Source organism: Psittacula echo (assembly GCF_963264785.1).
Source record: "Psittacula echo genome assembly, chromosome: 14".
NCBI lineage: Eukaryota > Metazoa > Chordata > Aves > Psittaciformes > Psittacidae > Psittacula > Psittacula echo.
In genome coordinates, this window is record NC_137750.1 from 7,319,584 (window position 1) to 7,346,981 (window position 27,398).

At 60.3% G+C, this 27,398-nt stretch overlaps 1 protein-coding gene across 1 annotated transcript; it reads right to left on the bottom strand.

The window, feature by feature from the left end:
• On the bottom strand, positions 1-27,398 carry CASKIN2 (CASK interacting protein 2; the record flags this gene model as incomplete). The annotated part of the gene is made up of 20 exons (XM_080629310.1): positions 1-97; positions 795-1,104; positions 1,215-3,350; positions 3,672-3,810; positions 4,014-4,115; positions 4,196-4,306; positions 4,496-4,590; positions 4,703-4,784; positions 4,937-5,058; positions 5,456-5,635; positions 5,827-5,944; positions 6,026-6,120; positions 6,402-6,510; positions 6,633-6,741; positions 6,928-7,058; positions 7,876-7,971; positions 8,085-8,230; positions 8,335-8,432; positions 10,257-10,308; positions 27,305-27,398. The coding sequence occupies 20 exons, from the start codon at positions 27,396-27,398 to the stop codon at positions 1-3; spliced, it is 4,422 nt and encodes a 1,473-aa protein (XP_080485436.1).

The window sequence follows — 27,398 nt, forward strand, 5'->3', positions numbered from 1 at the left end:
TCAGTCCAGCATCGCATCCAGCTGGTCGGCCAGGTCGTCAAACATGTTGCTGATGTCTTCCAGGATGTTCTTGGCTGAGTGCACGGCACCGGGGTGGCTGGGGAGGAAAGGGAGAGAGGTCAAAACACTGCTCAAAGGCTCTGGGTGCTGAGGGGGTAGGGTTGGCCACACTGGACCTGATGGTACATCCCTTGTACATGTACATCCCTCCACCTGCCATCACTAGGGACTTCCCATGGATCCGATGGTACATCCCTTGTACATGTACATCCCTCCACCTGCCATCACTAGGGACTTCCCATGGATCCGATGGTACATCCCTTGTACATGTACATCCCTTCACCTGCCATCACTAGGGACTTCCCATGGATCCGATGGTACATCCCTTGTACATGTACATCCCTCTACCTGCCATCCCCAGGGACTTCCCATGGACCCTATGGTACATCTCTTGTACATGTACATCCCTCCACTTGCCATCCCCAGGGACTTCCCATAGACCCTATGGTACATCTCTTGTACATGTACATCCCTTCACCTGCCATCCCCAGGGACTTCCCATGGACCCTATGGTACATCTCTTGTACATGTACATCCCTCCACCTGCCATCTCCAGGGACTTCCCATAGACCCTATGGTACATCCCTTGTACACGTACATCCCTCCACCTGCCATCACTAGGGACTTCCCATGGACCCAACGGCACATCCCTTGTACATGTACATCCCTTCACCTTGCCCGCACTGGGGGCTTCCCAATCCCCCTGCAGGGCCCATCCCCAGCATCTCCCTCACCTCTCCACCTCCTCCTTTGTGATCTTCTTCTCCGCCGCCTGCAGCGCGGCAGCCAGGGTGCAGTTGGTCTGTTCCAGCCGCTGCTGCGCCAGCTGCCCTGGGGCCGATGCCGATGGCTTCACCAACACCTTGCTGCCCGCCTCCATCGCCCCGGCACCGGCCAGGGACCCGATCACATCCGGCACCGCCTCAGTGCCCGCCCAAGGAGCCACAGCATGGCGGGAGGGCTGCAGGACCTGCTGGTAGATGGTCTTGGGCCCGGAGAACACGAGCTTGGTGGATGCCACCGAGGTGTGCTTGGCGGGGACATCTGCAAAGGAAGGGGAGCCATGGCGTACAATGACACACATCCTCCTCACCTCCTGCACCAACCGAGGGGGAAGCATCCTGTTCCGCTCCCACCTCTAATGGCCCACATACCTGAAGCAGGCGTCCTCACCACAGCAGTGCCGAGCAGCTCCGTGGGGCTGGGGGCTTTGGTAGGGCTCGGTGCCTTCTTGATCCCCTTCTCCAGAGACAAGATGCTTTTCTCTATCTCGGCAATCCTGAACTCCACACTGTCATCATCAAACGCATCCCCAGCCAGCCCAGCCTGCGGTGCCGGTGCGGTGGGACCGGCGATGCTCACTGCCTGTGCCTGGGCATACTGGGGCATACTGGGGCTGGTGGGTGCCTCGGCCTGCCCGGCCATACTGAACGCCTTCAGCACCGCCTGCAGCGGCTCCCGCTCCCGGAACCGGGGCCGGCGCTTCACTGTGTCCGACTCAGTGAGGTTGAACTCCAGCACCGGTGGCTCCTTGGTGACAGTGGGGACCACCGGCTCCTTCCCAATGGAGCAGGGGGACTCTGCTGGCTGAGAGCCGGGCTCTGTGTCCCGCACAGCTGCATCAGCCTTGGGGTGCCCGGTGGGCTTCGGCCGCTGTTTGATGGTCAAGTTGCCTTCCTCAGCAAAGGGGATGCACTCACTGGAGCTGTTCTGGGAGGAAGAGGAGGACACCTCTGGCTTGGCCTCCTCCTCCGTGTCCGAGCAGGCGTCCTCCCGCCCTCCCTGTGCAACCACCTCCGTCATGGGAGTGCTGGGCTCGCTGAATGTCCGTCTCCGTGGCTTGCTGCTCTCAAAGGGGTCCCTGCCAGCATCGGAAAGCACGGTGCTGCTGCTGTCACCGCCGTTATAGGACTTGCCATCCACATCTCCCCTGGGGACACAGTCCTGAGCCACATGCAGCGGCTTTGGGGCCAGGAGGGGCTTGGGCGGACTTGGTGTCCCCTCCAACGCAGCCGCCAGGCTCTTCACTGTCCTGCTGCGGCCACTGTCACCCGCATCGGGCACATCCAGGGGGGCTGAGGGCTGCCGCTGGGGCTCAGGGGGCTGCTCGCTGTCTGCGAGGGTGCTGGACACGGAGCTGAGGCGCTTGGGAGGCGGCGGCGGGGGACCCTTACGCTTGGCCCGGATGGCAAAGGACTGGCTGCGGGTCACCTTGGTCTCTGCCTGCACACAGGAACGGGGCATCTGGCTGCGCCCCGGCCGCCGCGTCAGGGTGGCGTAGGAGCCCAGCGTGCTGGTGGGAGCCCCGTCCTCCTCCTCGTGCTCCCCGTCCGACAGCGCGTAGCGGTTCAGGCTGTGCGAGCGCTTCTTGTGCTTGAAGCCTTCGCCCCCGTTGTGCTGCTCCCCGTGCGGCCAAGCACTGGGGGCTGCCCCTGCAGTGGGGCACGGGGAGGGCGGCTCCGTGGGGCCGCACTGGCTGTGCAGGTAGGAGAAGGCTTTTTGGGCTGATGTCTGCAGGCTGCTCTTCTGTCCCGAGGAGAAGGGATGCACCAGGGGCTTGGGCTGCTCTGCTCCAAGGAGGGAAGGCACCGCTGGGGACTTCAATGAGACGTGTGGGTACATGAAGACGTAGGGGGCTGTCGCCTTGCTGGGTGTCTGGGGAGGAGTACAGGGGGTGCCCGCCAGTGCCCCGGTGCCTTTCTGAGCCGCCGGCCGGGTGTACTGCTCCGTGCCCTCGGGCAGGTTCCTCTCCTTGAGCGGGCTGCCCCCGCCACCATTGGCGAAGCCATTGAGCCCCTCGGGGGAGATGAGCTTCCCATAGGGCTCAGGACTGGGCCGCCCCGGCAGGCTGGCCGGGCTCTCCTTGCTGCGGGGGGGTGCGCAGGACTGCCCGCTGCTGCTGCTGCTGCTCTCGCCGCTGCCCAGGCTCTCCTGCGAGGGGCTGGAGAGGTGCCGGGACAGGACGTGGTCCTGTGAGTGCCCCGAGCCCCGCGAGCGCACCCCGATGCTCTCCTGGCTCCGGGACATGCCCTGGCTGCTCTTGATGCCCAGTGTGTCGTGGCAGCTGTTGGACATGGCTGTCTGCAGCTCGTAGCTGAGCTCACTGTCCTGGAAGGTCGTCATCTTGGGGGTGTGCGGGGACTGGCACTCGCCGTTCTCCAGTGACTCGATGGTGACGATGTCCAGGGCACCGGGCACTTTGCGCCTTGCCAGGGTCGCTTCTGCTTGGTTGAGGCTTTTGCGCAGGTCTCGGAGCTTCTTGACGGCCAACATGATCTTCTTCTGGTGGCCTGCAGGAAGGTTGCAATGGGAAAGGGGTGTTGGGTCGGTTCTGGCCCCTGTGGCCTTTGTTTCCTGGCCAAGAGGAGTCATGGTCACACCACAAACAGGGGCAAAGGCCTCCGGGTTATCCAAACACTGCCTTTGGGAGGAGACAAACTACGGCCAGTGTCCTCGTGGCTCCAGCCTGCCAAGGGAGTCCTTAGGGACAGCCAAGAACAGCCCTTTCCGAGTGCTCCGGACAGGCCTGCACCTCCCAGCCTGAGGAAGAATGGGGCGTGGGGACCTGGGCGGGAAGCTTGGCTGCCCTGGGCATGGCGGCACGGACTCACCCAGCTTGTTGATGCCGATCTCCTGCAGATCCTCCCACGTCAGGTCCGTGACGATGGTGATGGAGTCGTAACCATTGTTCACCAGCTTTTTGTGGTACTGGGGCAGCCCGATGGCGCTGAGCCAGTCCATCAGGTCAGCCTGTGAAGAGCACAGAGATGCTGCTGTGAGCAGAGGCATGGGCAGCTCCTTCACCCATCCCTTGACCCGGAGACTGCATTAGGGTCTAATTGCATTAACACGGCCTGTATGTACTTACAGACCCCGCTCCTGTGCTGGGGTAAAAGAGCTCTATGACCTGGGACAAGAGGGTGATAGACCCAAGCCCCAGCACCAGGACTCACCGGGATGTAGTTGGGCAGCCACTCGGTGATGCTGAGCTGCCCGATCTCAGTGGAGATCTTCTTCCTGTGGCCTGGCTTGGTCACGCCGATGGCGGTGAGATCCTAACGTGAGCAGAGCAGGGCAGCGGTCAGCAGTGGTACCCACTGCAGCAGCTTGGGAGGTGAGGAAGGACCCCACTTACCTCTGGGGTCATGCGGCTGATGGTGGGGACATCGTAGCCGGCATTGAGGAAGTTGGCAGTGTAGGATTCCAGCTGGAACTCGCTCAGCCAGTTGTAAATGGCTTCTGCATCCTGGGAAGAGGACAGGGCAAACGACAGCCCATGATGAAGGGGCTGGAAGGACCTGGGTGCTCCAGGAAAGAGCTCCTTGGGCATCCCCAATGCCCTCAAGACCCATCCCCTGTGTCCCCAGTGCAGCGAGAACTGGGCTGAGATCCCCAGCTGTGGCCCTCACACCCAGCACACCAGGTCCCCAGTTACCTTCCCCTCGAGGAGCTGCTCAGGACGCAAGAACTGGTGGGAGAAGACCCTGTCTCCAGGGGGGCAGCCGCCGGCAGGCTGGTGGCTCTGTGTCCCTGGCACAGAGGAGACAGGGGAGCTGCCATGGGGGTACCTGAGCAGCGAGCAGCCCCCAGGGCCGGGGGCAGAGCTGTGCCCAAGGCCCCATGGAGCTGGGACACCCCTCACCTGCTGTGGGGGTCAACTGCCCATTGCATGGCTCGGATCCCAAGTGGTGTTGCTGGAGGTCATCACCGGTGGAGGGCAGCGGCTGGGGGAGAGGAGGAGCGATGGAACAGGGAGGCCCTGCTGCACCCTCCTGAGCAGAGCTGGGTCCCCACACTGAGCACAGCTTCACCCAGCAAAGGGCTGGGGCTCCAGCCCTGGGGGAGCAGCACGGGGGGAGCAGAGACTGGTGCCTACCCTGGCGTTCTCGATGAGGATGCTGGTGCTCTGCCCGTTGGTGCCCTCGGTGCTCTGGCCGCTACCGGCGCTGCGGATGCTGCCGATGCTGCCCTCGCTGCCCACACTGTTCCTGTCTCCTGCTGCTCGGGGCATCAGGGAGGGATCAGCAGCGCCCCAGAGTCAGGGCTCACACAGGGCACACAGGTCCCAGCAGGGACCCCTGTGCCAGCACAGTGATACCCCTAAAACCAGCCTCCCATGAGACCCCTGCAGCCACAGATGATGCATTGGTCCCTCCTCCCTCCCAGCACACACAACACAGACAGGGCGACCAGGGCTGGCAAGGGACACACAAATGGACACGGGGACACAGCCTGGGACACAAGGAGGGCAAGGGCTGCTCTATGGGCTCCCCTACACTCCCTTTCCGTGTGCCTGCTCCCTCTCCTGTGGGAGGTGGAAGGAGAGCATCCCCCTCGTGTCCCCCTGCACGGGCAGGGCTGGGAAGAGGGGAAGGTCCCCGGCTGCACCCCTGACCTGAGCTGTCAGGGCCCGGGGCCGTCCGGGTTAGGGTGAGGTGCCCATAGGCTGGGACGCTGGGGGCTGCCTGGTGAGGACACTCGTCGGGGAGGTGCTGCAGCCTGCCGGGGGGGGCCGGGAGCGCCGCGGGGGGGCCCTGGCGCTGGTGTGCGGGTGGCACGCGGGGCACAACCATGCCTGCAGGCAAAGACAAAACACGCGCGGTCAGAGCTCGGGCGGGAGGTGTGAGCCTCAACCCCCGAATCACAGCCCCTGCACCCAGCCCAGTCCTTCTCTGCCCCCTTCATGGGCTGTGGGGACCTGTCCTACAGGAGGTGCAGGGAGGTGTCACACAGAGCGCTGCGCCTGGCTGTAGGATGGACACCAACCTGTTCTCTTGCTGATGACTTCAGCGATGGACGGGGGGAAGTACCCGACCCGATCGGTGCCTTTCTGAGAGTCATGGATGTGCCCCTTCCATCGCCCGTCCGGATGCTGCTCCAGGACCTGCCGCAGGGATGAGAGGGACAGGGTTGGTACCTGGGGCTATGCTGGGGCAGGGGGACAGGGAGCAGGGAGCAGACTCACTGTGATGACATCTCCTGCCCGGACATTGAGAGCGGTTGGGTCATGGAGGTTCCAAAAGTCCTTCAAAGCTCGGACCTTCAGGATTCCTGATGCCTCTGAAGACAAGGGACAGGGGGAAGAAAGAAGGTGCCAGAGCACAGAGAGGAAAGAGAAGTGATTCAGAGAAAGCAGGGGGAGAAAACAAGAGCGGGTAGAGAAGAAAACATTAATACTCGATCCCTGGTCACTCCCATAGGGAGGACTGGGGCATGTATCACACAGGACCAGGATGCTGATGCTCGCAGCCAGGCTGGTTTGGGTGTTCAGGAGGAGCACTGGGAGCCCCATGGGGAAGAAGCCCCTCTCAGTGCCTGGCTGTGTGCCGGCCCCACCTCACCTCTCAGCAGCTGCTTGATGTCCTTGCTGGCGTGCGAGGTGGTGAACTGGTTCACGATGTCCAGCGCCGTCTGGTTGTAGGTGTTCCTGATGTTCACATCGACACCGCCCTGCCCACGAGGGGACGTGGTCACGGCCAGACCCCACACGCGCCACCGGACCCACGGGAGATGGAGGGACCGAGGGGAAGGGGATGGTGGCTGCCCCAGGGGCTCGTCCCCACCGCGCTCACCTCCAGCAGCAGCCGCACCACCTCTGTCTTGCCGTACAGCGCGGCCTCGTGCAGGGCTGTGCCCGTCTTTGTCTGCTTGTTGATCTCGATCCCGGCCTTCAGCAGCTGCCTGGTGGGAAGGAGGGAGAGGCATGAACAGCAGGACACGGGCATCAGGGCCAGCCTGGGGACAAGCCCTTGTCCATCCGAGGCTCTGGGGATGAGGAACTGAGGGGGGTTTGGGAGGAAGCAGGACTGAAGCCAGGATGGGTTTCTCCAGGACAGGGCAGTGCCCAGGCTGGCTGGGGGCTGTTACCTGATGATCTCCTTGTGCCCGTTCTTGGCTGCCAAGTGCAGGGGGGTGGTGTAGTTGGGGTCAGTGGCATCCTTGGACTGTCCCTCCAAGAGGGCGACGCACAAGTGGCTGTTCAGCAGCAGCTGGGCCACCTACACAGGCAACATATTGAACAGGGGGGTGCAGGTACCCCTGCCTGCACCCTCCCAGCATGGGGCTCATCCCTGGGGCCAGCCCTCTGCTCCCCATCCCTTTGCTCCCCTCCATCTGCAGCCCCAGGGCTTGGCTGGCGCTGGCTGGTCCTTGGCATGGCCACACTGTCGTGAGAGGCCATAAAGGTCACAACAACCAGAAATAGACTTCCCATAATCGGGCTTTTCAGACCAAGCCCTAAAAAGCTCCAGTCTCTCCAAGCCCAGAGCGACATTCAGCATCTCAGGGCAGCCCAGAGGCACAGAGGAGTTATTTTTACTGCCCTGTTTATAGCTGCAGACATTATAGATACTGCGAAGATGGAAATATCCCCCTGCTCCCCTCCCCGGGGGGGTATGGGACAGTCTGGCTGGATGAGCTCCAGCCCAGCCTGATGGTGTGGTGCTGGTTGGTTGGGGTCTCCCAGAGCACAGAGTGGCCCTGTCCCCATGAGCCATGCCAGGACCTGGAGCTGGGTGCTCACGGCTTGTGGGAATCAGCCAGCAAAGCCTGTCTGAGCTTAAACAGGAACCGGGAGCAAGGACTCCTGGCTTCTCTCCCAGCCCGATGCTGCCCTGTGTGAGGTCAGGAACAAAACCTGCAGCTCCCAGGTTCAGGATCCAGCTTTACCCAGGCAGATGCTGCCTGCTGGGTGCTGAGGCTTGTGACAAAGGGAAAGCACAGCCAGACCCAGTGCTTTGCTCCCATAGGAGCCAAAGAGCTCCAGAGCTGCCCCCAGAGACGTGCCCAGTGCAGGGCAGAGCCCCCAGCACTCACCTTCAGCCGCCCGAACTCGCAGGCCAGGTCCAAGGGGGTTTTCTTTGCTTTGTTGATGAGGCAGGGGTTGGACTGGTGCTGCAGCAGCATCTCCGACTGCAGGGAGCAACGTGGTACAGGAGCTCAGCATCATCCCACACTATGGGGTTCACCCCATGCGTGATGGAGTTCGCCCCAGAGGGTGTGTGGGGTGCTGGGCTCTCACTTACCACCTCGTAGTGGCCGTACTGCGCCGAGAGGTGCAGCGGGATCTGCCCATCCAGCGAGGCCATGTTGACGGAGGCAGCGGCTCGCAGCAGCACCCGCACGGGCTCCACGCGCCCCTGCCAGGCTGCGTAGTGCAGGGGCCGCATCCCTGCAGGAAATGGGGCTCAGCAGGGATGGATGCGGCCCCCAGCCCTGCTCGGGGGGGCTGCTGGGGCCATGGGGCTGTGCTAGGGGGTTGGGGCCACCCCTTACCATTGCTGTCCTTGATGTCGACGGTGGCCTGTGCCTCCAGCAGCAGTGAGATGAGGTCCAGGCTGCCGCCCAGGGCTGCGTGGTGCAGTGCTGAGAACCTGAGACACAAGGCAGGGCTCAGCCCAGCTCCATCCCCACCGCGCTGTCCCTACAGCCCCTGCCTGCACAGCCACACGGGGCTGGTCACTGGCTGGTCATGGCCACATCCCTCCTGATTCCCTGCTCCCAGTGCCTCAGTTTCCCCACAGCAAAGCAGAGATAAAACCCTCCGTACTGTCCGTGCTCCAGGGCTCAGTGAGGGATGCAGGGACCTTGTGCACCCCGATACCACAGCAAGAGGGGTCCCTCAGCCCCCAGACAGGCAGGATGGATAGGGATGCATCTCCCCTCTCTGCAGCGCAGCCACACTGCTCACAGCACCCAGCAAACACAGTGGCACAGCAGCCACTGCTGCTCCCTCCCCATGCCAGCAGGGATGCTGGGAGCCCACGGCACAGTGTGGGAGTCTGCTGGTAATGAAAGAGCCCTGTGTCTTGGGGCTGTGAAAGGGGCCTGTCTGCCCGGGGCTCCCCCTGTGCTGCCACGTGAAGGGCCATGGCCAAGCGAAGGGTCCCTGCACCGCTGGGGATTAGCAAGCTAAGTGCTGCTCCAAGGGGTGTGAGGGGCTTCCAGGCAGAGCCAGCCTGGGAATCCAACGTGCTCAGCCCTGTGCTGGGGACACAGCTCAGCTACCATGGCTCTCTCCTCCTGATCCGTGGTCCCAGAGCATCCCCAAATCCCTATGGGCAATGCAGGAGGGATGCGAACCCCAGCAGGGAGGGATGCTCCTTCCTTCAGTGCAGCCACCGTGCCCCTGAGCTCTGCCTTGAAGCGAGAATGTGGGAGGTACAAAACACCCCCCAGCCAACCCTGCAGGGATCCCTGTGGGGCCAGCTCTGCCCTGGAGGCAGCTCCAGCAGCCCACGCTCACCTGCCCCATCATCTCTAACACACAAGCAAGGTGACACCAAGGACATCATCATCCATGTGGCTCTCCCCATGCACAGCTCTCACCTCTCTCCCATCCCCTTCCTGCATCCCATGCGCTACCCATGCTGTAAACGCCCTCTCTGATGAGGAACCCTCTGCCCTTGTTCCCATCCATCAGCAGCCCTCCAGGAGCTGCCCGAGCACGGGCCCTGTGCCCTATCAGAACCAGATCATTGCTTCTATTATTACATTCTTTCCCTATTAAGCTCCATTTGCACAGTGTTATTTTCAGACAGAGCCATCCTGCACATTCTCAATCCCTCATTGCCCTTTAGGGCTCATCATGGACACCTCCTCCTCCTCCAGAGTCCTCAAACAGAAAACCTGTAGGAATTAGGTACAACAACAGCACAAACCCCAATGCTAACAGCTCACAGGTCAGACCTAATCCAATAAGAACACCACACTGATTTATTTTATGGGCCTTTGTGGTTTCTTTAACTCTCAGTACCCATCTTATTAAGTGCTTGGATTCTGGCACTGATGAGCTACACAAGCACGCTGTGGTCACTTGGCAACCTCAGCTTGTCTCCCTCTAACCCCCCCCCAAATGAAGGGATTTTGCTCTTGGGGTATTAGACACAGGCACAAGCATGTGCAGGCACTGCCTCAACAGCACCGAGGACACAGCTCACTGGCTGGACACCCTTTTCACCCCCATCCCTATGGAAGGGGACAAAGAGCTTTATAAAGGGTTTTGCAGGATGGATGGAGCACAGTGCTCAGCTCCTCTGCGGGGCTCAGACTGGCTTTGGGATGCTGCTGCGTCCTCTGTGCCTCAGCAGCTTTACGATCCCCAGAGCTGCAGAACCGACTGGATACAGGGAAGAACAAGCCCCCCCCCATGCTGGCAGCAGCAGCAGCACCCAGCACCCTGCCAGGGGAGCACTCACCCGTCCGCATCCTGGTAGTTCACATTGAGGCGCTTGGCAGACCCCAGGAGCTCTGCAGAGAGAAGAGGTGAAGGTCAGGGCAGGAGGCAGCCCCCAGCACCCTGCGAGACCCCATCCCGCAGCCACACCGACCTCCCAGCGCACAGAACAGTGCCTGCCCCATCCCGGCGGCCTCTGCCCTCCTCTCACTCCATCTTCACATCCACGAACCCTCAATGGGCTGACCCAGCTCAAGCTCAGACCCCTTCCTCCTTCATCCTTCCTGCTCCATCTCTGTGCACGCCCGGGACGGGTCGGACCCTGCAGCTCCTGTCATGCCTGCTCGGTGGGACCAAGCTTCCTTCCCTTTTATAGGCAGAAACACCCCAAAACTGCTGAGTGGGGCCATTCTGCTCCCCACTCACTCCCTGTGCCCATCACTGCTGCCAAAGCCTGGCCCACAGAGCACATGGCTGGCATTTTATGGCTGAAGCCTCTGTGAATGTGAGGATTGTGCCACCCCGGGTATCCCTGTCCATCCCCCCCCATCCCTCCCCATTGGGGACCACTGAGCCGCAGAGGATGCTCACCCCACACAGCCTCACACACTCCCCCAATTGCTCCTTGCCGCAATTAATTCGAATGAATTCCTTCCTCCCACACGGAGAGGACGTTTTATTCTCCACCGAGGGGTTGAGAACGGATTAACATCCCTGGAATTCACCCGCCAAGTCAAAAGGGAAAGAAAGGAGAAGGTATGCGGGGGGCACGGAATGCTGCCGCTCCTCCTCTGCCCCATGGCCGAGCCGGGGAGGATTAAATGCTTTGAAAAGTTCTTTTGCTGTTTCCTATGGAAAATCAAAGCCTGAGAGCCAGGCCTGAAGTGCTCCAACCCCACTAAGATATTAGTGGGGGTCCTGGGGAAGGAGTCCCTTTCCTTGCAGCCAGACACAGATCCTCAGGGCTGCAGCTCTTTCTCCTCCTTCTCCCGTTTCATTCCCTTCTCTTTTCCTCCTCTCCCAAGGTCTCTACCCACCTCGCATGTGCAGATCCCATACAAAGCCATACTCTGCTCTATGGCCCCTCCGCTGGAAAGCAGGGTTGAAGAGGGGGCCGGCTCATTCCCCATGCAAATGGTAATTAAAGGAAACCGGGGAATGGTGTGTTCCTTACTGCAATCTGTGCTGTTTTGTAAACAGCCTCATTAGTGCAGAATGGGCTTGGAGTGGCTGCTGGTGAAGGACTCGTGACTCCTCACCACAGCTGAGGGGATCAGGATGGGATCACCCTAATTACCCCTTCCAGAGTGGCAGTGAGCAGCTCCACCAACACGAAAGCTCTTCCAAAGCCACATCCCATTGTGGGACTGCTCCCATCAGCTGGAAACTGCCTGAGCTGAGAAACAGGGGTGAGGAGGAGGAGGAAGAGAGGTCCTAACCCACTGCAGAGGGGCAGAGCCTGCATTGTGCTAGGAGGAGAAGGGCTGGATGGATATTCCCACTGTGCACATCCGAAAGAGGCTGAAACACCCCACAGCCCCCCCGGCGGGTTCTGGAGTTGAGCAATGCCCATTATTTGAATAGCAAAAGCTCTCCCTAAATCCCATCCCGAACCATCTCCTGCACTGGGGTGGCTGATGGGGTCCAGTAAGCAGGGCTGGGATGCAGTGGGTGTCGGCTCCCCAGCCCCAGGAGGCAGCTGTCAGCATCTGCACAGCAGCCTCTGTGTCTTTGCTCCTCTTTCCAAGCAGCATTCCTCAGATTAGTTCCCTGCTCCAGCTGCCCAGCAAGGTCGGGACATGGGGCAGGACCATGCGGACCATGGACAGCATGGGTGGATGGGAAAGCAGCAGGTCCCCAAAAGCTACAAACTGGGAATGAACTCCTGGGAAGGGGAAGGGTTTCCCTGCATCCCTCTTCCTCGTTACACCCATGTGCTCCTTTTGACCAGTTCCCCCATTTTTCTCCCCATTTCTTCAGCCCCTTCTCCTGGTGTCCTGGCAGCTCCAGGCTCTATGGCCTTCCTCATCCAGATGTTTTGAGGCTCAGCATTCCCAATCCCACAGCCCTCCCAGACTGGTTTGGCAATGCACCTCCAGCCGGGACACCCTAGAGCCAGGCAGGGAAAGGGCTGCAGGGCTGGGGCTGATCCAGACCCTTCCCATCCCAGGCACATCATCACCTCCTGTGTGTTTGCAGCAGGGTGGGAGCACCCACGGGCCTGATCCACAAAACCCCGCTCCCTGCCGGGAGCACATTGACATCCGAGGCAGATGAACACAGGAAAACACGGATTTGGTGCCAAAATGCAAAAAGCCCTTGAAGGGGATGATTCCAGGAGCGTGGAACCCCAAGGGTTAACTCCACCTGCGGGCTCCCCAACATGCCCCCTCCAAGGGGTCCCATCGGGCTCCCATCCCGCTCCAATCCCTGCTCCAGCGCCTGCCCAGGCAGGATAAGGCTCGGCAGCGCGGGGCCGGCGCTGAGCGAGGCCTCGAGGGAGGCAGAGAGCTTCTGTGCAGCGCGGGGCTGCCAAGAGCCGGCACAGAGCAGCGCCGGGAACTGCTCACACATGTGCAGGGCTGGGAAAGGCAGCGCGGCCGCCAGAGGAACCGGCACCCTCGGCCATGGGATCATGGAATAACCGGGCTGGAAAAGACCTTCAAGCTCATCCAGTCCAACTGTTCCCAGCACCGCCAAGGCCACCACTAACCCATAGCACTGAGGGCCTCGTCTTCGCAGTGTGTGAACACTTGCAGGGACGGTGACTGCAGCCCTGCCCTGGGCAGCCTGTTCCAATGCCTGAGCACCCTTTGGGGCAGGAATTGTTCCTCAGCTCCATCTAAACCTGCCCTGGTGCAGCTTGAGGCCGGTTCCTCTTGTCCCATCCCTTGTTCCCTGGGAGCAGAGCCCAGCCCCTCCTGGCTCCATCCTCCTGTCAGGCAGTTGTAGGGAGCGATCAGGTCCCCTCCTGAGCCTTCTCCTCTCCAGACTGAACCCCCCAGCTCCCTCAGCCGTTCCCCATCACACTGTGCTCCAGGCCCTGCACCAGCTCCATTCCCTTCTCTGGCCCCGCTCCAGCACCTCAATGTCTCTCTTGTAGTGAGGGGCCCAGAACTGGACTATGGCAAAGTGCCAGCCCACGGCCATTTGGATCCTCACTGGTGGAGGAGCCAGGATGGCACAGCCCCACACGGCACATCCCCAACCAGCCCCTGTGCTGTGCCCTGTGCCTCAGTTTCCCCACGGCTCCAGGCTGCACCCCTGGTGTGCTGCCCACGGGGCTGAGCTCATCACGGGATGCAGGGGGCACCCGTGGAGCCGCCGGCCAGGGCAGGCACCTCACCCGTGCCGCTGGCACCCGGCCCGGCACCAACCCCTATTTACCCCCCCGGGCGCACACCCGGCGCCGGCTGTGCCGGCTGCGTGGAGCCAGGCGTGCCCCTGCCCGGCCCGGCCAGCACCCGGTGCCAGCGCAGCGGGTACGGCATCGGCATCACCGCTGCTCCTCACCGCACAGCTCGGCCCCGGGGACTTCTCCCTGAGGTGCTGGAAACGGATACGATCCCTCCGCAGAGCGGAGCCAGGAAGGAGCCACGCGCGCTCGCCTGGATTTGGCTCCCAAGTCTCCTCCGTTCGCCCACAAAGCGCCCCTTGGAGACTCCTGCCCTGGCTCCCACAGGGAGACTCAGGCTCCAGAAAGCGCTGCTTTAGCTGTGACCCCCCCACCCTCGGTTTTGTCCGATCAATGTGGTCGGAGCTCTTCCACTGCAAGCCTTTGTGGAGAACACAGATTGGTAACTGGAGACACCTCCTTGCCAGTCCCACCTCTGCTGAGCCTCTGTCACAGACCCTCATCCCTTCCCCTTGTCTTCCCATGACATCCCTACACTGCTGGTTGCAAGTATCCCCATGCCCTGAGCCTCCCCGCACTGCAGGTCTGAGCATCCCTGCATCACGAGCATCCCTCAATATCCAGCCTCAGTGCCCCTGCACCATGAGCATCCCCGCACTGCCAGCCACAGCATCCCTCAACATCCAGCTTGTGCATCCCCACACCACGAGCATCCCTGCACTACCAGCCACAATCACCCTGCATGCAGGGATGCTCTGTCTGGGCACTGCAGGAACAGCATCCTTTTGCCCTGTGTGGTGGGAGAAGGCTCATGTGTTCCGGACATACCAAATGCCCTCTCGGACAAACAAAAGCCATGCAGGGACTCTCACCACTAAGCCAATAACTGAGCTGGAGGAGCTCATCAGCTGTGATCCTGCAGAGCACCAAGCATCTCCTCCCTCCTGGGGCTGGAGGTGGCAGCTTCACCCGACCTGCCTTGCCTGGCCTGGGGTGGCCCTGCCTCACACACAGTGGGTTCATGTTGGGGCTCTACAGATGCTTGGTGTCTCACCCAAAACTGAGACCCAAAGAGGTGATGTCTTCTGCAGGAATCTCCCTTCCTGTCGCCCCTGCACCCCCAGGCACGTCCGCTGCAGCCACCCACACCCGGCTCCTCCTGGAAAACCGGCTGCTTCGGATGCAGTTTCCCAATAGGCTCGGAGGAGATTCGCCCGCTCCGATAGGGAAGGAGCTCAGCCACAGCGGTGTGAAGAAACTCAACCAAAGTTGCCCAGCAAGCTTAGGATGGAAGCTGGGTGAGAGCCAAGAGCTTCTGACCCTACCATAGCCACAGCCCAGCGCTGTGCCCAGCTCCCCGGGCATGCAGGGCTCCCCTGCTTCCCCTGTGATTCTGGGTGCTGCTGTCTGGGATACCTGGATGAGCACCTATACCTGCATCCAGACGTTCAGCTGCCACGGGTGCTTTCCTGCCTGCAAATGGCCTGTCTCAGGGTCTGATGCTTCACAGCACCCCTGTGAATGGGCTTCCCACCAACGCTGTCAAACAGGTCCTCCACCAAGCCAGGCACTGCGGGGTGGGTCCAACTGGGGCAAAGCCACTGGGTTAACTGGCAGGAAAAGGGAGGCTGCAATCAGAGAGGCAGACTCCCATCCGCACAGGGCAAACGGCAGCCGCTGGAGAGCACGATGTGCTAGAGAACTCTTTGTCTTTCCGTACACCATTTCTGGCAGCTTCTTCAGGATAACCGGTATCTTCACCCCTGAGAGACCTTCCAAACCCAGTGGGACCCAGCCAGAGCCCTGCCTGCTTTGACACTGCACGATGGCTACTGCATGCAAGCCCCACTCCCAATTTCAGGAGCCTGGATCCAGCTGGAATAACCCCATCAGGAGCTGAACTCCTGGCAGTTCCTCACAGCACCCCGAGGGCTGGACACAGCATCCCTGCACTGTGAGCATCCCCACTCCAAAACACACACTGCTTGTCTTTAACCTCAACAGCCTCCACCATTAACCCTTGGCTTGAGCCCCAAATGTTAGGGCCTACAGCCACGCAGAGCCCAAGTTGTTCCTGCCACCAAGCTGTCTCTGTTGACAGCATGTCTGAGTCTCTTCTGGCAGCTCTGCCTCCCTCCTCAGCTGCGCCTTCTCCTTCTTTAAGCTTTCCTATCCTGTAATGTGTTCAAATATGATGGATGATGGTGAAGACAAGGGATGGCAAAGGACCGGGGGTATTTGAGAGGTCCAAGGCATCTTCCTCCCTGAGCTAGGGACACATGACAGGCAAAGGGGACATGGCAGCAGGACCATGGAGTCAATTGGGAGCCTTTTTCCTTCTCTGGGAAAGGCTGGGAGCCCTTTTCCCAGGGAAACCCCAACAATTAAGTTTCTTCAAGAGGCTGGCAGCAGGAAGGGCAGCATCCCTGCACAGCACTGACAGGGAGCGCTCAGCCCCAGCCCAGCCGCACCGGGACCCCCGGCCGGACCCCCAGTTTCCCCCCGCTGCTTCCATCCCAAGAAAAGCAGGAAAAAACAGGCAGCTCGTTCAAAGGGAAGGCTCCCATAACAATGAAAGGAAAAGAGAGTCGGAAACCCCATCCCCATCCATGCAGCTGGGAAGAAGGTGCAGCTCTTGCCTCTCACCCCCAAGGTTTGATGGCCACATGGAGGAGGCAAATGCTAAGGGGAGGAAACAGCATCATAAGAGTCCTTTGGGGCTGGATTCATCCCTTGCAAATCCAAACACATGCTCCTGCTTTGAGTTTGAGATCTCCAGAAGCTCATGGTGTGATGAATGGTGCTCACTCCCCTTCTCCCCAGTAATGTGGGGCTTCACACTCTCTGCGCCCCAGCCCGGCTCCCCTGGCAAGGGGCAGCAGTAACACCCCTTCCCCATGGAAATGCATCTCCCAGCCCCGGCCAGGATGGGAAGAGCTGGGAAAGGCTTCGGGTGTGTTGAGCCGGGCGGCTCCTTCATTGATGCAAAAGCTCCTTTCCCAGCTGGCCAGGGAAACGCGTTACCGGGAGGTGAAGTCACCGTCCCTGCTGGGACCTGGCTATTCCGCTCTCCAGGATATGAACTCAGAGGAGCTGTATTTGCCCAGGGAAGAGGTGGAGCCTTTTCCATTTCCCCCATCCTTCCGAAAGGACAGGACGCCTCCCGAGCGGGAAGAGATGGGGCGATAGCGGCGGGGGCCAGTGGCCAAGTGTGAGCTCTGCCTGTGCCCACAGTGCATCACTGGGTACACCCTGGGGCCAGAGCCACCCATGGGCTGCAGGACACCGCGACCGGCAGAGCAGTTTGTCCAGCATTAACACACCTCAGTTCAGGTTCAACTGGTTCCATACCGGTTCCAACAGGGAGCCAGGAAAGGGGCTGCAGGGCTCCAGTGCTCTCCAGGTACCCACGCAAAGGGGTTCTGCACCTACAGACCCCCTCTGCATCCTCACTGATGTGATGCCAAGGCAATAGTGCATTAATATAATCCTTGGAGGATGCGCAACAGAGGGATGAGGGCAGAAATACCACAAAAGGGATTTAGAGAGATTAGGAGAACAAACCCAGGCAGATTCAACCTGGGCAAACTGCAGACTGCAGCATCTGGGGAAAAATAATCCAACCGGCACACGGTCAATGGGAGGAAGAAAGAGGGAAAGCAGGAGGCAGGGGGATGGAGAGAGCAGCGTGAGTGTGGGCACAGAGGGAGCTGCCAGCCAGGAAAACGGCCCTGCCCAGGGGGGGTGCTGCTTCCTGGGGTACCATCTTCCATTGCATCCCCAGGGCTTTGGACATGATATGGGCTCACAGGGGACATGAGAGGCAGCAGGAGCCAGCAGTTAAGGGCTTGCCTTGCACGGGAAGATTAGGGCAGGTCAGTGAGTCTGGATTTGCTGAGCAACAGTTAATTAGGGAGGGCGGGCAGGGACGCAGCAACCCACCTACACCTGCAGGGTTGGACGCTCAGGAGCAGCACGTAGCTATTCATTTGCTGGTTCTAACGAGGCCCAGATAAAAACTAGAGCAGCCAAAAGCAGCCACCAAAACCCTGTGAGCCCAAGGGAGTGAAACAAGCATCCAGCCCTCTGCTGTAGTTTGGGTGGCTGCAGCAAACCATGCAGCTCCCAGGAGCAAGTGATGCTGGAGAACAGGGCTGCTGCAAGCCTATGGCGCTCTGTCCCCACCAGCGCCAGCCTGGCACAGGGCACCCGGGAGCTGCTCCAGCCGGTATGGCCAGTGCTCAAAGCACACAGGGATGTGGCGGCGGCTGGAAATCCTGCACCATCCTCCCTGTTTGGCCCCGGGGAAGCTGCTGCCGTGTACCTGGAGCTGCCGGGGCGGACGGAGCGGCTGTCCCCACCCTGGCTGCTCTAATCTGGGCACGGCACACACAGGATGGGAGGGGAGGCACCGGGAGGTCACCCAGCAGGTCCATGGTTCAAGTGCTGTCGCTCCTTCCCGAGCAGCCGGGAACTGAACCTTCCCAAAGCCTCCCCATCACCAGCCCATGGGCAATGAGCAGCCGAGGGCGAGCCTCAGACCTGCTGCTGGTGGTTAAAAATACCTTGCAGATGCCTTTCCTCCACTGTGACCCTGCAGCCGGTGCTGCCGCCAGCACAGGGATCGGCCAGTGTGGTCCCCTGGGACACACACACAGCCCCATCTGTGCAGGGATGGGGCAGACGCTGCCTGGGGACTGGGTTTTCCTCCGTAAGACCCAAGGGTTTCCGCTCCTGGGGGGCTGCTGCTGCTACACTCTATTGCTAAACCGAAGCGAGAGGCTCTTTGCTTCCTACAGCTTCCAGCAAACGATGCATGGGCTATCCAGCTCCATCGGAACTGCAGTGTGGATCCCAGCTGCTTGAGCAAACTGGTTTCTTCCCACCAGTACAGAGACAAAACATGGCCTCTGGCTCCCGCTGGTCTCAAGAGATGCTGGATGGGCAACTGCTTCCACAGATGCTGTGGCACTGCAGCCATTCATAGCACCTGCACTGGGAAAGATCAAGAGGATCTCACCCAGCAAGGGCTGCTTGGTGCTCCCAAGCTACAAGGGATGAGAAGGATCCCTTTCCGTATCTCTTGGTGCAAGGGTGCAGAGGACATCCATCTATCCTTGCTGCTCCCATCCCCTGCACAAGGTTGCCTACCAAAGCGAGTGGAAACTGCCTGGCTGCTCCACACTGCTGTCAATGGGAAGGGGAGAGGGATGAGTCCATCCCTAGCAGACACGGGCCAAGCTCCCTCCAGCCTGAGCAAGACAGATCAGCCTCTGGTCTCGGCTCTATCACAACACCCTGCACCACCACGTGTGTCCCCATGTGGAAGCAGCAATCTTCTATATGCACTTAGCAGCCGGCGATGCTGCATGTCCTGGGAGCAGCATCTCCCAATCCAGTGGTGGAAGCAGGACCCCACACCAGGACCCTGTGCCCATCCTGTTGTCCCTGTGGGGGCCTCAGTGGCTGCTGAGCTATTCCTGGCGCCGCGTTCCTGCCCCCGTCCCCTTGTCCCAGCTGCTCCGGGGCCGGCAGTGGGTTCCTCCCATCACCCAGTCTGGATGCCAGAGCCTGCCAGCAGCTGCTTGGGGACCAGCTGGGGACAAGGACAACACCGAGCAGCCCCGTCCCCCCCACGTACCACGGGAGGGACACGGGCTGATTTACAGCAAGGTCAAACACACCAGAATACAACTGCGATGGATAAGGGGGGGGGGGGGGTTGGATCTGAGGAGCCCCAGTCCATGGGCTTCCCATGCAGGGACAGAAAAGGTGGTTTGGGGCAGCACCACCACCTCTGAATCCCGACGGAACAGACCCACCTTAGCACTGGGGGTAAACTGAGGCAGGGGCAGCACCCCGGCCCCCATCAAACCAAGGTCATACCCAGCTTCCCGCAGGGACCCCTCCACCACGTTATCCCCCTCCCTCCACACCATCCCCTGCCTCGGCGCTCCCCATATCCCAGCCCGGCCGCGGGCGGTGGGACACAAGCCAAGGCCTGCCCGCTCCCTGGACCCCTGCCGGGAACCTGATCTGTTTACGCCTCTCCAGCACAACGGGTGCGTGTCGGGAACGGCCCCGGCAAGCCCGGCTTGGCGGCGGAGGCAGGACGTGGGAGCCGAGCATGGAACCCCCCCCGATGCCCCGCAGCATCCCGGGGGGGTGGTGAGGATGAGGGGATGCACAGGGGGAAGAAGGGTGCCCCCCACCTCCCTTGGCTCATTATCATAGGGAAAGGCACTCTTCTTGCACCGTGCCACCCCTGTGCCCTCTACCCCAGCCAGGGAATCATGGTGGGCTGCTCCATCCCCAAACCTTGCCAGCAAACGGCTTTCCAAGCTGTGCCAGTGCTGCTGGGAAAGCCCTAGGTGAGCGAACCAGCCCTTCCTGGCCAGCGAGGTGCTGGATTTGCAAGCACATGGCTGGACACACGTTGGGGCTGATGGGCACGTGCTGATCCCCATCCCAGCGCCTGGGTTGATCCCGTATGGGGCACCCACCTGCACTGCTCCTGGGAGATGTTTATCCAGGTATTTGGAGCAGGATGTATGGGACAGAGCAGAGGCATCACTCTGGGGGCTCAGAGCTGCACCCCACTGTGTCTCCACACCAGGTTTGGGGTGGAAGTAATAGAGAAGCAGCTCCAGGATGTCCATATGCAGCCTGGCACATGCTGCTATATATAACCAGCGGGACAGATGCTCTGACACAGGGAGCTGCCTGTGTCCAGCACCACCAAGGAGGATGCAGATCAGGATCAGAGGCAGCTCCTCTGTCTGTGCAGCACCCTCTTCCCATGCAAGGAGGAGTGTGTCCCTTCTTTTTGACCCAGGATTAGCGGGTGCTCATTCAGGAAAGCCCGGAGGGCTCCTGCAACCTGTGTCAGCCCAACAAAACCAAACCAGAAGTGTTCCAGGCTGACCAGAGCTGCAGCCCAATACAATCCCCACTGCCTTGGCTGTACTGGCCCCCATGCAGCTGGCTGGGCTCACCATGCACCCACATAACCCATGTCATCAATGATTAGCCACCGGGGAGGACCTGAGCCCTTTCAGAGCCTGCTGAGACAAGTGGTGGGGCTGGCGAGGTCCCCGAGAGGCCACCACGCTGTGAGCTGGGTGTCCTGCCCAGGGAGAAAGGACACCAGTGGATGGGGAAGTTCCATGCGGCTCCCCATCCACTGTCTCCCCACTGCTGTTCGCACCCAATCCGTCTCCAGCTGGAAAACCCCCTTCAGGCTCATCCGCACCCATCCTGGCACAGAAACAAGACGATGCCTCAAAGATGGGCTGCTCGAGGTGGGGGAGCGGGGGCTGAGCACCAGCCAGACCCTGGCACCGATGATGCAAGGGAGCAAGAGCAAAGCCGATGGCAGAGTCTGAGCCAGCCCTGCCATTGGGATACCTCCGTGCCGGGCACCCCAGCACCCGCGCCATGCTCCCCAGCTCCCTCCCAAGCAGACATCCTTACACAACGCGCCTGCCCGCGGCCGTGTTATGAAATCCCGGGAGTTTTCACCCCTCATGGCACAGCCGCCCACCGGGGTCACCGATCCAGACTCTGGCTCCTGGGATAGCATCCATGGGATGCCGGGATGAGGGTCCGGGCTCGGCGGCAGCGCCAGGGGCTGTGTGCTCTGTGCACAGCCTTGGCTGGGTCTCATACGGGGAGCGGCGCTGGCACGGCTTGGCGGAAGCACAGCCGGACGTGTTGCACCAGGCCTGGGATGCTGCAGGAGCCGCATACCTGCTGCACACGCAGGTTTTCCCTGCTTCCTTATCTCCCCGTGCTCAGCCCCAGCTCCAGCCTTTCTCCCTGGGGTTGCGCACATACCCCAGGCCCAGGCTGCCGCAGCCCTGGGGCATCCCATAGGAACAAGGAATGGGTGAAGATGCCCAGCCCCTCCCTGATCATCCCGGCAGAGCCATTTCCAAGTAGTTTGGGCATCTCCAGACAGGTCTGTGACTCACCAGGACACCTCGGCACTGCCCGGGTGATGTTGCAGCCTCAAGGTTCAAGCAGGTCTCACCCTCTCCATCCTAGGTATGGCGAAGCCAAGAATGGGATTTGGGATGCATGGGACGATTTGGGACGGACGGGATGAGCTGGAATACTCACAGCTTCTCCCTCCCCCTCTTTGCTTGCTAGAACAGCCCCAAAAAAGGTGGTTTATTGTTATTTAGTTTCTGCCCCTTTCATACTCCTTTGCTGGAGTTTTTGCCAGCGGCGGCCCCGGCTCTGGCGGGGATCCAGGCCAGAGAGGAGCTTTTAAAAACAAAACAGGGCGCGTGCATGCACACACACACGCACGGCGTCCAGCCCCTCTTTTAACTCTTGATGGGGTGATGTTGTGTGGGAGCACGCTCCCAACCGGCTGGAAACCATCCTCCACACAAGGGATGCTGTGAATCACTGCTGGGATCTGATGATTCACTCTCCCCTTCCCCAAAACACCTTCTTGCAGCATCTCCTGATGGAGAGGTGTCCGGAGTGATGCCGTCATGGACCATAGGGGCAATGCTGCATCCCCCTTCTAGGTCGCAGCCAAGATACTCCGACCCAGCAGCCCTGAGGAGGAAGAGCACGATGATGTTTTCACCTAAAAGCAGCCTCTGCTCTCACATGGTATAAAGTGGGAGTGCCAATGGCACGCACACAGTGCCATCAAACCCGTGGGGCCTTGTTGTATGGGCTGCTGCCATCCAGAAAGTCTTTATGCACCACGTCCAGCCCCACGAGCCCAGCCCAAGGACAGGATGCCCGTGCCGGTTGTGTCCTTGCTTTATCACATCCTATCCTGCCTGGGTGCAGCCCTGGGGAGCACCGTCCCCATTACAGTGCCCATGTGCTGCTGGCAGCCTGGTACACAGCGTTCCGTGGCTCAGGTCTGCCCTCCCTGTCTGCCTTTGAGCTGTTGTCATCCAAATTGTCCCGTGTTTCTGGGTCAGACAGCCAAAACAGCCTCTGAAGCCTTTGGGAAGAGCCCCCTCATCTGGGATGATTCAGTGGGAAGTGCCCAAAGGATGGAAATCCCCCTCCTGTCCCAAACCTCAGCCTCCTGCCTGTGACACTGGGTTTGGCCACCAGCTCAGCTCCATCCATGGCCCTGAGAGACTGGCAAGTCCCTGGGATACCCCCAGTGCTGCCCAGCCATCCTCAAGTGAAGGCAGCACGGCCTGAAGCAGCCTTGAAAGACCCCACACTCATCCCCTTCCCTAGAATTAGCCCTTTTTCCCACCCCACTCTTTTACCGAGGCAGGGAAAAGGCAGCTGCAGGTAGTCCAGGCTGACAGCAAGAAGCCATGGGCTGCCCTGCCAACGGGTCTTCAAAGGCTGGGGACCAAGGTACAGACCTGGTACGGGGTGAGATGTGGCCCTGTGAACACAGGGAGATGGGGTGCAGAGGGCCATGGGGCTGGGTGCCTCAAGGATGCAATGCCCAGCACTCCTCCATCTCCCTGTGCCACGTTGTCTGCTCCTGCCTTATCTCCCGCGCTTTCCCTGGCTCCGGGCACAACAGCAGCAGCCGGGCCCCTTTCCAAACACAACACCCGTTAGAAACCAGCTTCGAAAAGCAATCACTGCTTTCATTGCCTATGTGGGGCTTTACTTGCCTGGGGAGAGAGCTGCAAAACAAGGGGCAAAACCCACCCCATGCGCTCCAACAACAGGGATGTAGATGGGAAAACGCACCAGGCTATTAGAGACCAGGAGCCACGGGGGGGGGGGGGGGGGAAGAAAGGACGGACCCCCCGTGCAGCGCTGCAGCCTCCACGCTCGCCTCTGAAGCCTCTTTTCTCCTCCCCTCCCCATCACCGCGGGCTGGTTCCGGAGCAGGTCTGGGCACGCTGCGGGCGGAGGGGTCCCGGGGCCGCGCTGCCCCGGGCACGCCTCGCCCCCGGTGCCGCGGCGGAAGAGGGAGCTTTGCCCGTTTCGGAGCTGTTTCTCGGCGCCTCTCCGCAGGCGCGTCCGTGGCGGCCCTCGCACGGCAGCGAGCGGCGGCGGAGCCGGTCCGGCCCGGCCCGTCAGGCACAGCGTGAGGGCAGCGCGCTTGGAGCTCGTCCTCAAGCTTGGGCTTCAAGGGACATGGCCAGGGACACGCTTGGGATCAGCGGCAGAGCCTGGTCCTGCAGTGCCCAGGGCAGGGCTGGAGCAGCAGGCAGGGTGCCCAGACACCACCAGCAGGGAAAGCCATCGGGTGTAACAGAGCCTGAAATGATGAGGATCCTGCCTGAGGCTTTTGCCCACAGCCAAACCAATGCAGAGTAGCTGGAGCAACCCAGGCTTGGGACAAACCTCGCTCAGGAGCAGCAGCAAGGAGGACAGTCCTCCCCAGTGACAGGGGATGGCATGGCCAAAGAAGTGATAAATGCCCCATCCCTGGCAGTGCTCAAGGCCAGGCTGGACAGAGCCTTGGGTGACGTGGTCTAGTGTGAGGTGTCCCTGCCCATGGCAGGGGGTTGGAACTGGATGATCTTGAGGTCCTTTCCTTAAAGAACCCTAACTAGTCTATGATTTTACGCTGGTCTTGCAGGTTGGCACAAAACCACATCTAACATCATTGCAAAATAACCCCCAAACTGCAAAAAGGAGCAAACAAACGGAGGCTGCCGCTGCTCAGAGAAGGAAAAAGCCCATCAGGACACAAAGGGTGTTTCCACAGAAGACAGGGACACAGAACGCCGGTGGCAAAGGGTAACAAATCACAGGAGAGATATTAAACCTCACGCTTCAGGGCTTAAACTGATACAGCTACTAGGGATTAGGAGGAAATCGGGGGGGGGGATGGGACTGAGTTATCCCACATCTGCCTGCTGCAGTCCCATTGCACATGGAGCAGCAGCATCCCTCTCCTATCCAGCCAGACGGGTGATAGCAGCATTGGAGGGCCAGCACTGCTCTTGGGAATACCCTGGAGTGCCCTGGGCTGCCCAGACGCAGCAATGAGAGGCACCAACCCATACGTAGGGACAAAACCAAGACACCCGGCCAGCTTCACTAGTGTTTAACACCTTGCTAGGTCACAGCCCAGGCACAGCCAAGTCCCAGGCACCCACTCCTGTCCTTGATATATCCAAGGCCTGGAAAGCCCCATCAGAGCTAATGAAATGGGGCAAGTGGCTGGCCAAAGGTGGCTGAACGTCCCCGAGGCAGCAGCTGAGCCCTGGCAGGGCTTTGCTCCCCGTCCTTGAGAGTTTCACACCAGTTTGCTCAGCTGCTGCCCTTTCTTTGCACTTTGCGCACGTTTAAACAAAACCCTTCACCACTCCCTCGAGGAAGGCAAACAGTGAGTCCAGCTCCCAGTGCCTTCCTCGGGTCCTCCAGCTCCTGCCTATCACAGGAGCATCACACTCTGCCCCAGCATCCCCTCATCTCCTGCCCCTTAGCTGTGCACATCCAGGGATGCAGGCACTCAAACCTCACTGGGCACCGTCCCGCTCCAGGAGCCATCATCCCGTCCCAGGGATGGGAGCTTGGTCCTGGGGGGGGGGGGGTCTTTCCTTTCACATCCCCTGGGAGCCCCAGCCCCACGGTGCAGCAGCAGCAGCCCTGGCCCAGCCAACTGGGGCATTGTTGGTGAGCGCAGCCAGCCCAGGCTGTGATTGATGGCCAGGGAGAAAGGCCAAAGCCGTGACGGGTCGGTTAACAATTTCAATTAAACTCTCCAGCACTCTGAGGCGGAGGGGAGGGGAGAGAGAAGGAAATGAACAAGCAGAACATTTGCTATTGTTGCTCCCTCAGCAAAGGGTGGCAGGAGCAGCCCAGCTCTCCTGGAGGAGATCCCCTTGGTGGCCGCAGAATGACCACAGCATCAGCCGGACATCCCTTTCCTGCAGGCAGGATACCTGCCTTGCTTCTGCCCCCGAAACCTTCTCCCTGTCTCATAATAGGTGCTGTGACCCACTTGCACGGGGAGGAGGGCTCTGCATGGTGAATGTTAAACAACACATCCCTGAAATTCCCGCTGCCGGGACTGGCGCTTGGTTTCTGCTTACGCGCCCTGACTTTTTTAGGCACAGGAAGGCCCAGAGGGCTGATCACAGCACCCGAGCTCCCAATGCACTGAGACAGCAGAAGGACTCTTAGACGGATTTGAAACAAAGATAAAATTCAGCATCTCGGCCTCTCATATGGACGAGACGCTTTAACGAACGGCAAATGCTCGGCTCACATGAGAGAGGAAACTGGAAGGGATGGGGAGCAGCGATACCCTCCATGCTGGGGATGAGCCCCTGGGACCAAGCAAGTCCCCCACAACAGGTCCAGCATGGGAGCCCTATCGAGCAGTGTCCTCACAAGGGTCTGGGCTTGTCACACCCCCCTCCTTATGAAGGGATAGAGTGAAAATAAGCAGAGGGAGCTGCTGACGCTGCTGCAGCGGGGGAGTGAAGCACACGTTCACGTGGGTGCCCCAAGGCTGCAGGGAGGGGAAGACGCCAGAGAGAAAACACACAGACAGGGTTTGACTGGGAGGGAGTTACTGGAGGGGACTGGAGGGAACCAGTGTAACTTCACCCCTCTGGGTGTGCAGGATTGCCATGGGCCATGGGACGGCAGCTTGGGGCTGCATCAGCTGGTGGGATGCTCAGAGCCTGATGTTATTTATTGCCTTAGGGATGTCTTTCAAACCAGTGGCACAGGGAAACCTCTTGCTCCAGCTCAAGGACCCCTGAGCAAGCAGAGACAATGGCACCCCATCCCTTTCCCTGGGGAGAGGGCACTAAGCACCCCTGTTGTGGCAGGAGGTGGCCCTCAGCCCCCCTGCAGCCCTGGCAGTTGGGATTTGTGAAGTTCTGGCCCAAATCAAAGCTTTCCAGTGCTGACCCAGGGGAGCTGATCCCTTCTCACATTCATAATCCTCAGCATAACTCATGTTTCTCAGCACCAGCCTCTGCGCCCTGAGCTGCTCCTAAGAAGCCTTAAGGCTTCCTCCTCTCCTGGACGAGTTCCCCCTTTCCCTCCCCAGGACAGCTTTCCACAAGGCCGCCCATGACAGGCATCCCTGGCCAGAGGTCTCACATCCCCAACCCAGGCAGGCACCGTGCACCTTCCCCTGGCCACACACCACCCGAGAGAGCTCTGTTATTTACTTTTCCCAGCTTCCTCCTCTTAGCAGGTCATGAGAAACAGCCAGGAGCTCAGCTCCGTCCAAGGACACTGTGGCCATGATCTTCTCCTCCACCTTTCCACCCTTCCCACGTCCTCCAGACACCGCGCGGCGCCTGCAGAACCCCAGTGCCCTTGGGGACCCCCATGAGCCCAGTGTTTGCTCTGAGCTGTGCTTGCCGCTGACCTTTCCGAGAAGACCTGCAAGGAAACAGCCCCGCTGAAGGGTTAAACATTACCCGGCTGAAATTCAAGGCTTGACGATTGGTTCCAGTCCACTGGCTGGGATGATAATTTTTCACAAGGTAAATACAGGCAATCGCTACAGACCCTTTGTAGCAGGGTTTCCCCTAAGTGGCTTCACTTCCCCTCGCCACCACCGTTCCCCTTTACCCATCCCTGCTCAGTGGACCACACTTCCGAGGGGAACCCCAGCACTGCCAGGACAATCCCTTACATTCATCTGCATGGGCTGCAGGGTTCAGAACCAGCACTAGAGCCCAGCCTGGACAGCACTGAGCCCACTGCTGGGACTCACAGCCTGGTACAGGTAGCAGTGCCCAGCCAGACAGAGGGATCCCACAGCTCCGCACCCCAGTACTCACTGCTCTTGGATGCCTTGATCTTGGCTACAAGTTTCTGCACACCAGGAATGTCCCCGTTCTTCACGGCCTGGATCAGCTCCTGCTCTCGCCCCAT